Source organism: Thrips palmi, unplaced genomic scaffold (assembly GCF_012932325.1).
Source record: "Thrips palmi isolate BJ-2018 unplaced genomic scaffold, TpBJ-2018v1 HiC_scaffold_10, whole genome shotgun sequence".
Lineage (NCBI taxonomy): Eukaryota > Metazoa > Arthropoda > Insecta > Thysanoptera > Thripidae > Thrips > Thrips palmi.
This window is the reverse complement of record NW_023144621.1, coordinates 14,687,084-14,702,379: the sequence shown is the minus strand read 5'-3', so window position 1 is coordinate 14,702,379 and position 15,296 is coordinate 14,687,084. Positions and strand designations below refer to the sequence as shown.

Sequence of the window (15,296 nt, the reverse complement as noted above, 5' to 3'; positions counted from 1 at the left end):
AACGTCTGAACGCGAAAAACAAAACAACAGCCAGCTGCAGGCTGCAGCTTCGGGGTTCGGACGTTCAAACCCCGTAGGCCGTGCCGTAGGCCGTGCCGTAGGCCGGGCGGGTTTGCTGTTCTTTCGCGAGTCTCTAGGCGGAAGCGGCCAGCCATCGCAATCGCCTGCGGGGTAGGCACTCCCGTCGAACTTGGGTGCGTTGGTGTTGGCTACCTGCCCGGCGTCCGAGTCTCGGCGGTGCGGCTCACAGTGGATTTGCCAGAAGACCGGCGGGGGCGGTCAAAATCCCCGAAGCGTTTTGAGCTCCAGAGTCGCTAAATGGGACTCGAAACGAACGTTCAGCGACTCTGGAGCTCAAAATGCGTCTAGAGTTTTGGCTGCCGGTGCCGGTTTTCTTGGGTCTTCTGGCAAATCCACTGTGCGACGCCCGGCGACGCCGAAACACTGAGGCCGGGGCGTGTTTCGCACACTGCTTCGGCCTGGAACGCGGATGCGGACAATGGCGGCAAACACGGGCAGGAAGCGTCGATCGAGTGGTCGAGTCGAGGCAGAAATCGAGACATCGACTCGGACTGTGACTTTTCTTGCGGCGTTTGACGTTTATTTGACGTCCATCAAACTGCTCCTTCACCTCACAGTGGTTCAGAAGACCGGTGGACGTGGCCAAAACTCTAGACGCGGTCCGAACTTGTGACCCCCACCAATGGGTTGCTCTTCTAACGAGGAATGCATCCGTGGGGTCACACGTTCGGTTCGAGTCCTGTTTAGCGACTCTGGCGCTCAAAACGCCTCTGGAGTTTTGGCCACCTCCACCGGTCAGGACCTCTCTGATGGTCAAAGTTTGATGACAGAGCAACGCAGCGTGCTGCGTCGCGTTTGATGGCTGCGCGTCGCCGAGCCGGGCCGGGCAGGGCAACGCGGTGTCTAAGTTTGTAGCCTCAGGTGCAGCCGGGAAAAGGGAAGGGCCGCGGCTCGGACGACAGGGACTTGAAGGAGCCGGGCGTGTCTCTGCGCGATCCCTGTCGCCCCCCGGCAGCTCCCCGGGTACCGCCACGACGCCACCGCCACTTCTCCACTTCTCGGACGCGGCCCCGCGGCGCCATGGAGACTCCACGCTTAAATTTAGATTGCCCCGCCCCTCCCCTCTCCCCTCCGTGCCGCACATACGCGCACACACACGCACGCACGCACAAGGCTGCGCTTCAGCCAGTGAGGCGTTGGGCAAATCCGGCCAGACACGGGCTTCGTCGCTCTGTCTGCCCTGTCTCCCCTGTCTCTCTCGCACCTCTACGGAACGCCTCGTGCGCGCGAGAGAGACAGAGCGACATGCGGCGGCATCGGTCGAGAGCTCTCGGATTGTTGCTGAAGTTGCAAATTTGTTGCAGCCGGTATCTGTGGTCCGCTCCGATCGCTCAACTTTTTCGTGTTTGGGTGTTTGGTTTTTCGTGGACTCACGCAAACCTACTGGCTGACGGGGAAGCACTCTGTATTTCAACATTTGGCGCCACACAAGAACTCCGAAGATGTTCAAGCAAACAAACCCTAAACTAATGGCCTAGGCATTAAAAAAAAAACAAGCCACAAAAAAGAAATTTCTAGCTTGAACACACACAAAAAACATTGACGGTCACGAAAAGAAATACATTTTCTTAAGTAAATATCTGAACAAAATGAAAGGAAAAGAAAACTTACAACGAAAGTCACAAAAAAAACATGTTGCAGTGGTATCATCCTCCTCGGTTTGAGAGCCAGATCTCAACCAATACATCTACATGTTTGACAAAGCGTGCGACCGTGGTCGCTTTGACATATTCTACACCGTTCGTTAAAAAAATAATGTCGTTTTACGTTAGCTACGGGTCAGTGGCACCAGCAGAGACCCGTGGGCGACAGCGCGGTTTCTGTCGCGGAGGGTCGAAGCGTCTCGCGGGACAAGTCATTCAGCGCAGACTTGGACGCGCAATCTGCGAAGCGAGGCCCTCTCTGGTTCCCTAGTCAGCGGATCCTGGAGGATCATGGTGGTCATGGCGGCCGTGGGGATCAGGCCGTGCCTGGGCCGGCCTCACTGCAGCGCGCAGCTGGCCTTGTCCAGGGTGCTGCCGTCCACCAGGTCCAGCCTGCCGCTCCCAGCTCCGCCGCCCCCACCGCCGCCCCGCCTCCGCTTCGCCTTCCTCTTGGCGCGCTCGGCCGGCGCCGAGGTGTCGCCGCCGACGCGGTGGTCCCTCGCCGTCTTGGCCGTCTTGGGAGCGCCGCCGCCCGCCGCCCTCTGCTCCGTCAGGATGCTGCGGCGCGACCGCGGCTTGGCGGCGGGCCTCTTGTCCTCGCTCGGCACCGACGTGGACGACGCCCTGTCCAGCCTGTCCAGGGCGGGCTGCGGTTGCCGTTCGAACGCCGTCGTGCTGGGCGTGGCGCCCAGGCTGAGTGACCGCCACGTCCGGGGCCTCGACGAGGGCCTCGACGAGGGCCTGCGGATGCGCGGCGACGCGCTGGCCGTGGAGGTCTTGGCGGTGCAGGCCTCTTCTGCGAGGGTCACTTGCGTGAGGTTCACTTCTGTGGGGGTCACTTCCGTGAGGTTCACTTCTGTGGGGGTCACTTCCGTGAGGTTCACTTCCGCGAGGTTTACGTCCGTGAGGTTTACTTCCGTGGGGGTCACTTCCGAGGGGGTCTCTTCCGTGGGGGTCACTTCCGTGGGGGCCTCTTCCGTGGGGGTCACTTTCGTGAGGGCCACTTCCGTCACGTTCACTTCCGTGGGGGTCGTGAAGGACGTGCATGTGTGATTCTCATTCAATGGGGATGTGACTGGAATCGTCACTTCCGTGGGGGTGGCGCTAGTGGATGTCACCTTGGAAGTGGTGCTGCTGGTGGGGGTAACTTCCGAGTCACTCGCAGGCAGGGGGGCGGCTTCGGATGTGGCCGATGCGCTTGGCGGCGGCTGCGTCTCGAAGCCAGGCGCCGGGGACTCCGAACCGACCGCCACTTCTGGTTCGAGGGCCGTCGGGGAGGGTTGCGGTGGCGGGGAGGGCGTTGCGACGGGGGTGGCGGCTTGCACCGACGGGGCGGCCGCTGCGCCGACGCTCAGCGCCGCCTCGCAGCAGTGCAGACACAGCCACTGGTCCACCAGCTCAGAGACGCCGAGCGGCGCGCGGCGCGCCAGGTCCTGCGCTACGTCGTGCAGGGGGTGCTGCAGCGGCGCCGAGTCCTCGAACGCCGCCAGGCCCAGGATGGAGGCGGTCACGACCCAGTCGTCCGCGCTCCACACCGGGCCGCGCCCGTCCAGCACGATGCCCAGGTAGACGGCGTGCTCGCCGCTCGCCCACCCCACCTGCAGCAGTGCAGCAGGGACGCTCACCCGTCTGTCTCTCTCGCACTCGCACGGACGGGCCATCGACTCACAGCGGGCCAGAAGTCCGGTGGAGGCGGCTAAAACTATAGACGCGTTTCGAGCTCCAGAGTCGCTAAATGGGACTCGAACCGAACGTGTGACCCCAGCAATGGATTGTTCTCTGAACGAGGAATCCGTTGGCGGGATCACAAGTTCGGTTCGAGTCCTATTTAGCGACTCTGGAGCTCAAAACGCGTCTAGAGTTTTGGCCGCCCTCACCGGTCTTCTGGCGCACTGTGCGACGCTCATGGACGCTCACCTGCATGACCATGATGCACCCCGGCGCCGACTTGCAGCAGTCCCGTCCGTCCCCGTCCTGGTCCGCGAGGCCGCGCGTCTGGTACAGCGGCACGAGCGTGGCCGGTGGGAACAGGTGCAGCACGCTGGAGGCCCGAGGTGGCGGCGGCGCGGTCGCGGTGGACGCCGAGGCCATGGCGGAGAACACGGCGGGCCGGCGGCAGCCCAGCAGCGTGAGCAGCACGTCGAAGTGCTGCAAGTCCACGGGCCGCCCCGTGCGCGCCCACGCCTGCTGCAGCCGCGCGCAGTGCCACTCCAACGAGTCCGTCACGCTCAGGCACAGCCGCACGCGCTGTGTCAAGGACGCCGTCGACAGGGTGGTTGCCTTCGGCAAGGTCGCCGGCAAGGTCGCCGGCAAGGTCGCCGGCAAGGTCTCCGGCAAGGTCACCGGCAGGGTCGCCGGCGGGGTCGCCGGTGAGGTCGCTGGCAAGGTCGCCGGCAAGGTCAGCGGTAAGGTCACCGGCAGGGTCGCCGGCAAGGCCTCCGGCGGTGTCTGAGTTAGCGGGACATCGGGTGTCACTTCAACTGCCGAAGCAGCCGCTGGGAGTAGGTCGCCGAGGTTGCGATCCTCGTCCAGGATGCCGGGTACTTCAATCATCCAGCTTCCTGGCGGGAGGCGCAGAATCTCCGTGACCTGCAAGGAGATGTCCAGCTCGAAGGGAAGCAACTCCAGCGGGGAGTGAGTGCGAGCCTCCTGCTTCTTCCTCTTCTTCTTCTTCTTGGCGGAGTCGGGGAGCTTCGTCTGCTTGGTCCACGGCGCCTGCTTCGGCTGCTGCGACGCCGAGGCCGCGACGGCGCTAGTGCCTCGGGGATCGTGGGGATCGTGGGGGTCGTGGGGAGCGGGGAGATCGGGGCTGGGGGTGGATCTGGGACTCCGGCTGAGACAGCGGCTGCGGTGCAGGCCGCGGTGCAGGCCGCGGTCGGGGCTTGGTCCGCGACGCCGACTTCGCGTGGGGCGTCGCGACGGCCGGCGGCTGCGGCTGCGGTTCGCGTTCGAACGGCAGCGGCTGGAGCTGCGGCTGCGGCGAGGGCTGCGGCTTCGGCTGGGACTGCCCGGCTTTGCGCGCCAGCTCTGGAGGACGAGGGGCGGGCCGGGTCAGCGCGGACACTCACGACTACCAAGTCCGTTAAACTTACAACATTCCCAGGTTTAAAGTGAACTCAACGTAAGCCCACTGTGCGCCTGCAGCTTAGGCCGTGCCGCTTGGACGCCGCACCGCGTCGCGGCGGGCGGCCTGCGCTGCAGGCGCGTCGCGGACTCCGCGCGCACTTGTCGCTCTGTCTCTCTCGCTCCCGTGCGGCACGCTCCATGAGTGCGAGAGAGACAGAGTGAGGAGTGCGGACCACTGTCGCGGACCTTGCTTGTCGCCGCGCTTGACTCCTTGGCTGCTGCCTTCTTGGCGGCTCCCTTCTTGGCGGACGGCGGTGCCAAGGCGCCCTCCGTGGCAGCCAGCGACTCGGTGGTGGGCGGCGTCCGATCTGGTGGCCAGAAACTGCGTTCAGCTCAACGGAGCAACGCGGGTGAAGGATCTCTCACTGTTCAAATTTTGGTAATCACATTCTCAAGGCTAATTTTTCTTACGAGAATGTCATCAAACCACTTGAGGACATTGTTGCAGTGCCCTTGCTATGAGTACAGGCGGAAACGTCATCCACTTTGTCAAAAGCACGTTTGTGGAGGAGGGGCCCACAATTTTGGTTGCGTTTTGACCTTTAGAGTCACTAAATGGGACCCGAATCGAACGTGTGACCTACCCCAACAATGGATTCTTTGTTCGGAGAGCAACCCCTTGGCGGGGTCACACGTTCGGTTTGGGCCCCATTTAGCGACTCTGGAACTCAAAAGGCGTCTTAAGGTTTGGCCGCCTCCGCCGGTCCTCTGGCCCACTGTGCAGTGCTCTCCGTACCTGTGCTGGGGGAGGGTTGGCTGCAGCTGGGGCAGGGCGGGGAAGGTAGGGTAGACGGGTCGCGCGGGGGGCGGGGGGAGCACCCCGGTGAGGTGGCCGATGAACGGGGCGGTGAGAGGGGGGGCGCACTGGGGGTACAGCGGTGGGGGGAACGGGGGGGGTGAGGTGGGCGGTGGTGAGGAGGTTGGCGTGGCTGGTGAGCTGGGGTCGGAGGTGAGTGGGGACAAGGGTGTTGGTGGGACTGGTGAGCTGGGGTCGGAGGTGAGTGGGGACAAGTGTGTTGGCTGGGGAGCTGGGAGTGGGGGCAAGGGTGGGTGGGATGTGAGGGGGTTCTTGAGGCGAGTGGGGCGTGCGTTGGCGGGGCTGGGCAGGTGACTGGGAAGCGGGCTGGTTGACTGGGGGCTTTCGCGGCTGCGGGAGAGCTGGGCTGTGAACTGGGAAGCGAGCTGCGTTGACTGCGTTGACGCGGTGTTGTTCGGGAAAGCTCTGCACCTTCCGACCGGGCAGCGCTGCTGCAAATAATTATAGCGTTTGCAGGGTTGTTCGTGTTGGCCGGCCCCCCGAGGGGAGGGGGGGGGGGGGGAATCATTTCTTCAATGCCGCAACAAACAAAACCGATAATTTGGTCAGTTTACTTTGGTAAAATATCCTAGAGACACTCAAACTGTGTTCTTGTGACATGAAAAGAGGCTCACAAACCCGCAGCCGTGTCTGCTGGCGCCGCGGCGGGGCTGGAGCAGGCCGCCGCCCCCGCCATGGTCGGCAGCGGCGGCAGTGGCGGCGGAGGGGGCAGCTGGAGAGACAGGGGCAGCCGCAGTGCCTGCTGCAGCGTGTGCTGCAGCGTGTGCTGCAGCGTGTGCTGCAGTGCCTGCTGCAGCGTCTGAGGCTGCGGCGCGCCCTTCTGCCGCGCGGGCCCTTTGCCGAGTGCGGCCCTTTGGTCCTGCTGAACGTGCTGCAGCGCCTGTTGCTGTGGGAAGGGCCCGGCCGGGGCGGCGTGCGAAGGGGACGCGGGGCTGCACAGTCGGTGCTGCAGCTCCACCAGCTGCAGCTGGGTCAACGGCAGCTGCTGCAACACCGCCGTCTCTCTTACGGAGCGCCGCACAGTGGGCCGGGAGACCGGAGGGGGCGGCCAAAACTCCAGACGCGTTTTGAGCTCCAGTCGCTGAACAGGACCCGCACCGAAAGTGTGACCCCACCTATGGACTCCTCGTGAGCAATCCATTGGTGGGTTCACACGCTCGTGACCCCCACACCCCTACTGGGGTCACACGTTCAGTTCTTGTCCTGTTTCGCGGCTCTGGCACTCAAAATGCGGCAAGAGTTTTGGCCGCCTCCACCGGTCTTCTCGCCCACTTTGTGCCGTCGGGTTGTCCTACAGCAGACTGATTCCGAGAGTCGTTTCTCTCGAACTCATGGGGCGTCCCGTGTAGTTGCGAGAGAGAGAGAGAGGAGAAAGAGGACGAGAGGGGAGAGATCAGAGAGGAGAGAGATGAGGAGATGAGAGGAAGAAGTGCCGAGGGGAGGTGGCAGGCCAGGAGGGGGGCGAGGGTTGGCGGCGGATGAGAGGAGTGGAGGAGAGAGAGAGAGCGAGCGACAATGACGGCTCTCGGAATCAGCGTGCAGAGTGCTTTCGCGAGACTTACGCTGGGCAGTGCCGGGGGCGGTGGCAGGCCCTGCAGGGGGGCCCGGCCTGGTTGGCGGCGGTGGGGGTGGGGGGGGCGGGGGCGGGGGCGGCGCCGGTTCCTCCTCAAGGAGTGCTGCTGCTGCTTGCGCTGCTTGCGGAAGTGGATACGCTCCGCACTGCGACTGGACGGGCTGCTGAAGACGGCCGTCGCCAGTGTTGGCAACAGGGTTGGCAGTGGGGGCGGCAGCGGGGGCGGCAGCGGGGGCGGCAGAGCGGGCGGCAGCGCCGGGCAGGGCACATCGACCTGGAGCCAACGGACGGTCATTCAACAGCGTGGCAAGTAGACGGATTCCGAGAGTCGTTCTCGTCGCTCTGTCTCTCTTGCACTCATGGAGCGTCCCGTATAGACGGGAGAGAGGCAGAGCGACGAAAAAGACTCTCGGCATCAGTCTGCTGCTTGTAGAGGGCGAGGTTGCGGGCGAGATGAGGCACTGGCGGTACCTACCAGGGGTAGGAACAGGCTGCCGTTGGCGCGTTCTCCGGCTGGAGGCACATTCTGCCACTTGTCGATTGGTCGCGCCAGTGTCTCCTCTTTCAGCGAACTTTCTTCCAGTGCCTGCAATATTTCTTAGCGTTACGAGGTTTCCGTTTTTTCGAGCGCAGAAACTGCCGGTTTGCACTGAATAATTTCGACCAAAAGAATGTCATCTCTCTTTGCACACTGGGCCCTTTTGGACACCAGACAGCCGCCTGGAAGGTAGGCAAATTGCGTCACATCCCCCTGTAAGTAGGTAAAAAGCATGGCCTGACCCCTCCTCCTTTCAAATTTCTGCGCACGCCACCCAGTACACACTCAAGTTCCCAGTGCACTAACCGATTGCGAGGGTTGCTCCTGCACTGGCGGCTCGTGCCCGTCGCCACCGGACTCGTGCGCGTCGACGCCGTCGGTGTGCTCCAAGGCCTTCTGGAGCGGCTCGGGCTCTTCGGGGTCAGGCTGCTCCGGCTGCTCCGAGGGCGCGGGGTCGGTCTCGGGCAGGACGGCCTTGGACAGGGCGGCCTTGGACAGGGCGAGGGCGGCCTTGGAGCAAGCTTGCTGCGCGGCCTGCTCGAACGCCGGCAGCAGCAGCGTCGCCGTTTGCTCCTGCGGCAGTTGTTTGAACGGCGGCGCGGTCGCGAGGCGCTGCTTCGGCGGCGGCGGTGCTTGGGCCTGCGCCCCGGGGGCAGCCGGCCCCGTCTCGTCTGCTGCTGCGACCGCTGCGACCGCTGCGACCGCGGCGACGGGCTGCCCGCGCGAGGATGGCCGTCCGGAGTCGCCAGGGAGCGGGAGGAGCGGGTACTCCGGCCAGGCGCTGGCATCCGAGACGCCTGCGGGGTAGGCAACACTTTGAACCGCGCGCCAAGCGCCTAGGGGGTAGGCCACCCAACGCTCACCACAGCAGCCAAACGCTGCCCCGTCGAGGTTCGAGACGTACTTTGCGGGCAGCGGTGCGTGAGGACGTCGCGGTACAGCCGCTTCCGCACCCCGGACGCGTCGGCCACGGCCACCAACCGGGGGATCGGTCTGCAGGGCGGCGACGCGGGCGGGGAGTAGGGCTGCACCGCGGGCGTCGCGGCTACGTCGTCTGGAACGCCAAATCAGAACCTTATCGCTCTGTCTCTCTCGCACTGGTAGGCGGTCCTATGAGGGTGCGACAGAGACAGCCAGTCCCACAGTGGGCCACAAGACCGGTTGAGGCTGCCAAAACTCTAGACGCGTTTTGAGCTCCAGAGTCGCTAAATGGGACTCGAACCGAACGTATGTGACCCCACCAATGGATTCCTCGTTCGGAGAGTAGTTCATTGGTGGGGTCACACGTTCGCTTCTAGTCCCAATTAGCGACTCTGGAGCTCAAAACGCGTCTAGAGTTTTGGCCGCCTCCCCCGGTCTTCTGGCTCACTGTGAAATCCCCAAGGCACCTTGGCGGGTGGCGGACGGCGAGGCAGAGGCGGGCCGCTTGGACTCCGGCTCGGGTGTGTTGTGCGGCGGGGGTGTGGGCGCGCGGTCGCTAGGCACAGCTGGCACAGCATGCTGGGCCTTGGACTGCTCGACGCCGGCCTCCTTGGTGTCCTCGACGGCCTCCACCTTCTCGTCGGCACGCTCTTCGAGGGTCGCAGGCGGCACTGCGGGAAGCAACGGACCGGTTCTGTTTCAACTTCGTTTGTGAACAGCAGAGCCGAGTTCTGGCAGTGGGGTGACAGTTGTGGTGGATGCAAAGGTAAGCCAGTGCAGCCTGAACACAGTTCATGAAGGAAGTGGCGGTGCTGGTAGGGATCGTTCATGAACCACGTGACGGATTTAGAGTTCAATTCGGACCACTCCTCTCGTGCTTCATGTAGTGGAAACCCCAACCATGGTTTAAGTGTGACAGCGCAGCCCCCTCCTCCGTGGTTCATAAATGGTCCCTGCAGACTGATTCCGAGAGTAGTTTTCGTCGCTCTGTCTCGCTCGCACCTGTAGGAGGCGCCCCATGAGTGCGAGACAGACGATAACGACTCTCGGAACCAGCCTGCTAAAGGGCATCCGGCGAATTTCTCATACCAGGCGGGCTACTCTGCGCGACCACGTCGCGGTACAGCCTCCTCGGGGGAGTCACCGGCATCACCGCGGCCGCCTCCAGCAAGGGGGGCGGTGCGGGGGGTGGCGGGGGCGGCGGCGGGGGCGGAAGCGGCGGCGGCGGGGGCTGCAGGTGCGTTGCCGCCGCTTCGGCGCGCGCGCAGCCCCCGGCAACTTGCGCCGCGTACGTGGGGGTGTACGTGGGGGCGGGCGTGGGGGCGGGCGAGGGCGTGAGGCACGGCGGGGGCGGCGACTCGACCACGGTGACTCGCTACCGTGGCAGAGTGCTCGTCAGTGAGGCAGCAACGAGCGGCGAACCGGCCGCGCGCCGAGGCGGAGTTCAAAGCCGCGAACCTGCTGCTTGGCGTCCAGCCCCGGCGTCGCGGAGCTCGCCGCGGAGGCCGTCAGCCACTGGAACACGTCGTTGTGCTGCAGCTCCGGGGGCTGCGGCGACGGCGGGGGCTGTGCCGGCGGCCGCGAGGAGTCCGTCACCTCCTCGCCGTACGACTCGCCGTTGCTGGAGCCGCCGTCTGCAAATCACGCCGAGTCAAAGCGAATCGACGGGCACGTCGTCGCTGTCCCTTTCGCTCCCATACAGGATGACCCATGAGTGCGAGAGAGACAGAGCGGTGAAAATGCCTCTGAATAAGTCTGCAGTCGACGGGCTGTCTGACCAGGTCTCTGACTGGGTCTATGACTATGAGCACCAGTAAAAAGCCAAGAGTACCTGGAGTCGTTGCGACGTCGGATGGTGAAGCGACACCCCGCAGCGCCAGGTCGCTGAAGAGGTCCCGGCCGTCCATGGCATTCCTTTGACCGCCGGGCTGCGGGCAGAGCAGAGGACGCCGTCAGAGGACGCCGTCAGAGGACGCCGTCAGAGGACGCCGTCAGAGGACGCCGTCAGAGGACGCCGTCAGAGGACGCCGTCAGAGGACGCCGTCAGAGGACGCCGTCAGAGGACGCCGTCAGAGGACGCCGTCAGAGGACGCCGTCAGAGGACGCCGTCAGAGGACGCCGTCAGAGGACGCCGTCAGAGGACGCCGTCAGAGGACGCCGTCAGAGGACGCCGTCAGAGGACGCCGTCAGAGGAACCCACTGCTCGCGGCCCACAGCGGACTGATTCCGAGAGGCGTGTTCGTCGCTCTGTCTCTCTCGCACTCATGGGGCGACCCGTGTAGATGCAAGAGAGCGAGAACGACGAAAACGACTCTCGGAATGAGTCCGCTGTGGGGCGGCGGGGTGGCGACGGTATTCGATATTCACCGTGGCTTGTGCCGCGCCGTTTCGGCTGTACCCCTTGCCGCCGCTGGAGCCGCGCGTCAGCAGGATGAGGTTGCTGAAGTCCACGCCGCCGGGCGCGGCGCGCCGCCTGCCGCCGTCGCCCTGGGCCTGCGCCAGCCGCGCCAGCTCGGACTGCTGGGCGTAGAACTCAGCCGGCCGCTGGTACACAGGAATGGGTAAGCTCATCTCGGAGGCCTTGTGGTGGAGGGCACAAGGCGTGCGGCAGCGGCCGGCGCATTTCGGACGCGGGGGCTGTAACCGAGACGGGTGGCTTCAGACAGGGCTGCGTGCGAGAGCGTCCGTGCAGCGTGAGTGTGGCAGTGGGGAGGGAAGTCCGTCTTTGGGAGGGCTGGGGACTGATTCCGAGAGTCGTTTTCGTCGCTCTGGCTCTCTCGCACTCGCGGGGCGCCCCGTGTGGGCAGGTGTGGGAGAGACAGAGCGACGAAAACGACTCTCGGAATCAGTCTGCTGGGTCGCAGTACCATGAAAGCCACTGTCCGGTTCAAGAACTTCAAGAACGGCCCCGTGGCGTGAGAGGGTCAAGAGAGACTCGGGCTGTGATGGGACGGCGTCGCGACGGGGAATTTGGCGGGGTGTGGAGTCTGTCTTCGGTCTTACAGCTACCGGGCCCCGCTTGCATCCACCTACTTGCGCTTTGGCTGCCTTGCCCGGCCGAGGCGCCTTCAGGACCTTGCCGGGCCTGAGGGAGGTCGGGCTGGGGGGTGGGGAGGTGGGGGTGGCCGGGGGTTGGATGGCGGGGGGTGTGGGGGCGGCCGGGGGTGGCGGCGACGGGGCGGTTTGGAGGGCCGAGGATGGTAGCGTCGACCAACACTTTGAGGCTTGGGGCCCTGTGAGAAGACCTGCACCAAATCACCATGTCACTTGCACCTGAGAAACGTCTTCGAGACTGCTCACACTTCAGCGCGGTTGAGGTCACGTGGCATTCCGTGTAGCCTGTAGACTGATTCCGAGAGTCGTTTTCGTCGCTCTTTCTCTCACATTCATGGGTGTCCTGTCTAGAAGACAAAAGCGACGGAAACGACTCTCGGAATCAGTCCGCTGCCTACCCAGCTGGTCGAGGGCAGAGCCAAGCACGTGCGCCCCCTTGTAGGGCGCGTTGTCCGCCTGTGGCTCCAGGGCCGCGCCCTTCCACGGCCCGCTGGAGAAGGGCTGGAAGGGCTGGAAGGGCTGGAAGGGCTGGAAGGGGGGCGCGGCCTGGAACGGGGACGCCACCAGCAGCCCCAGCGTCGGTGGAGAGTCCTTGGGGTCCTTGGGGAAGAACTCGGGCACCTCGGCGTTGAGCGTGGGCGGCGGCCGGTGCAGGTCCACCTGCGCGCCAAGCAGGTGCTCAGACCAGTGCACAGTGGGCCAGAAGACCGGTGCAGGCGGCCGAAACTCTCGACGCGTTTTCAGCTCCAGAGTCGCCGGATGGGACTCAAACCGAACGTGTGACCCCGCCAATGGATTACTCGCCGAAAGAGGAATCCATTGGTGGGGTCACACATTCAGTTCGAGTCCCAACTAGCGACACTGGAGCTGAAAACGCGTCGAGAGTTTCGGCCGCATGCGCCGGTCTTCTGGCCCACTGTGCAGTGCTTTGCCGCTGTCTCTCACACCCCTACGGAGTCGTACCTGGAACGGCAGTCTCCGTGGTCGCTGGTACTGGATCCTGGCTTCGTGCCGCGGGGGCGGACTGGTCGCGAAGGAGGCCCTGCCGGGCACGCCCTGGCTGCCCTGGCCGCCCTGGCCGAGGGCATCCCCCACGGTCGCCCCGACGGCGGCCGAGCCGGTGATGGTCTGCAGGCCGAACACGCTCAGCAGCCCCGTTGGCGGCGGCCCCGCGGGGGGCGGGCTGGCCGAGGGGCTGGCCAAGGGGCTGGTCGAGGGGCTGGCCGTGCCGGCGTCCTTGCTGCCCCACAGCTGCTGGATGCTGGCATTGCCCAGCCGGAGCTGAATATCGTCGGGCGAGTCGGGGCGACTCTAAACGCAAACACGAATGACAGTTTCACATGTGTTTCGTCTTGATCTTTTTGACCCACGAGAGTGCGAAAAATGGGTTGTGTCTGCGGTGACTTAAATAGTAGAGCTGTTGCACAGTGGGACAAAACTCTAGACACGTTTTGAGCTCCAGAGTCCCCAAATTGCACTCGAACCGAACGTGTGATCCCACCAATGGATTCCTTGTTCGGAGAGCAATCCTTTGATGGGGTCACACGTTCGATTCGAGTCCTGCTTAGCGACTCTGGACCTGAATACGCGTCTAGAGTTTTGGCCGCCTTCGCCGGTCTCCTGGCCCACTGTGTTTGCCAAGCTGTCCCCTGACTGACCTGTCTGTGCAAGTGCTGCTTGGAGTAGTGGGCGAGAAGGGGGATTGGCTGGAATGGGAATTGCTGCTGCTGCTGACGCTCAGGTAACCTTTGACGTCGCTTTGAAGCGCCTTCGTAGCGGGAGAGGGGGATGGGATGCAATTGGTTACGACGCCACAGTGGGCCAGAAGGCCAGCGCCGGTGGCCAAAGCTCTAGATGCGTTTTGAGCTCCAGAGTCGCCAAACTGGACTCGAACCGAGCGTGTGACCCCACCGATGGGAACCTTCTTCGGAGAGCAATCCATTGGTGTCTCACGTTCGGTTCAAGTCGCATTCAGCGACTCTGGAGCTCAAATCCTGTCCGGGATTTTGACCGCCTCCACCGGTCTTCTGGCCCACTATGTACCGAGTGAACTTTGACGAACATTGCCCGGTCACGAACACTAACCTGCGGAGACGAAGCTGTTCCCCGAGTCGAACGGGTGCCCCGCAAAGGGGACCCATGGAGACGAAGAATCTTTCTGTGGTCTGGCGCTGGAACTTGTCCTGCAAAGAGTTCATTTTCCTGCATGTACGAGGCTGATTTTCTCCGCCTCTCACTTGCATTTTCTTTCGCCATGTTTGTCCACCTGGTCGCGTCGCCGGTCAGCTTTTTGAAAGCCTCGCGAACGCCTGGGAGCATCCATGGCTCCGAGTTGTCCTCGATGCAGACACCGCTCTCGGTCCACCACGCGCTGGCCTGGCCGGGTAAAGGGCAAAGGAACACGTCTAGAGTTTTGGACGCCTCCGCCGGTCTTCTGGCACACTGTGCACTGCCATCACAAGGAGCTTACTTCGCTAGTGTAGAGGCGCTCACGGTCCTCGTCGTACGAGTAGTTGGCGTAGGTGGCCAGCCTGCTGTGTGGGATGGTGTCCCGGACGGTCCTCCGACCCGGACCACCCCCCGGACCGCCCTCCGGACCGCCCCTCGGACCCCTCGGGGGCCCGCTGCTGGGGAAAGGGCAGTGTCCGTCTTAAGGGGCGCGATCTGAAGGCAGGGTCGATCCTCGGGTTCGATCTTGGGGTCGTTCTTAACGGTAAACCTTGAGAATTCACAAAATGTTTTCTTTTTTCGGAGCTGAGGAAGGAGCTCGTGTTTTGCAAAATGCGAAAACCCTGGAGAATGAGTGGGGAACCGTTCCGTGGCGGTCACATTGACGTCATTTTGACTTCTTTGACTTCTTCGTGAGTGCCTCGTGTTTACTGGGTCCGTGCTTATGCTGATTGCCTGCGTCTTCTTACAGGTGACCAGGTGTTTCTGGTGTGTGGACATGCGATGCAACTACGGAAACCATGCAAGACCATTTTTATCTTATCCGATACATAGGAGCGGACAGCGGAACCTTAAATTTGTTTTTGTCATTGTTTCCTCCTTTTGAAGCTTGTCCTTCTGCTCTCGGCAACTCTACAAACGGAAGTGTCTACTCGGTATGCATCTCGGTATGCAGATGCATCTCCAGATGCATACTTAGCTCAGCTAAGTTAGCTCAGCTAAGTTAGCTGAGTACACTTCTACAGATGCATACTTGGCTACATACGTACAGGTGCATGCGTTATGTAGGTGTGTACTCAGCTAAGTATGCATCTGCAGATGTGTTCTCAGCTAAGTATGCATCCACAGGTGTGTAATTGCAAGTATGTATCTGTAGATGCATCTGTAGATGCATCTGTATATGGATACCGAGAACACACCTCAGTTTGTAGAGAAGCCGCACTCACCTTGCCTGCCTGGAGTCGAGTCCCAGGTTCCCATTGGCTGGACTCGAGCCGTTGGTGTAGTTCATCTGACGGGCGACGGTCCGCACGGCCAGGGGAGCAGGGCGCGGTGCGACGCGGGGACCGTAGGGGACCGGGAGCCTCACCACTG

At 63.1% G+C, this 15,296-nt stretch overlaps 1 protein-coding gene across 1 annotated transcript; it reads right to left on the bottom strand.

The window, feature by feature from the left end:
* Window positions 1–11,225: 11,225 nt before the first annotated feature.
* LOC117645514 lies at window positions 11,226–14,389 on the bottom strand. The gene is made up of 7 exons (XM_034385781.1): window positions 14,224–14,389; window positions 13,839–14,129; window positions 13,412–13,521; window positions 12,995–13,064; window positions 12,717–12,881; window positions 12,152–12,413; window positions 11,226–11,336 (listed from the first exon to the last, which is right to left on the bottom strand). The coding sequence occupies exons 2-7, from the start codon at window positions 14,070–14,072 to the stop codon at window positions 11,233–11,235; spliced, it is 945 nt and encodes a 314-aa protein (XP_034241672.1). The 5' UTR covers window positions 14,073–14,129; window positions 14,224–14,389; the 3' UTR covers window positions 11,226–11,232.
* Window positions 14,390–15,296: the final 907 nt, after the last annotated feature.

Coding starts and splice junctions, on each gene's coding strand:
- LOC117645514 (XM_034385781.1), bottom strand. CDS start 14,072: ATGCTCCCAGGCGTTCGCGAGGCTTTCAAAAAGCTGACCGGCGACGCG. Junction 12,882..12,994: donor CATCCAGCAGCTGTGGGGCA/GCAAGGACGCCG, acceptor TTCGGCCTGCAG/ACCATCACCGGCTCGGCCGC. Junction 11,337..12,151: donor CTCTGCCCTCGACCAGCTGG/GTAGGCAGCGGA, acceptor TCTCGGTTACAG/CCCCCGCGTCCGAAATGCGC.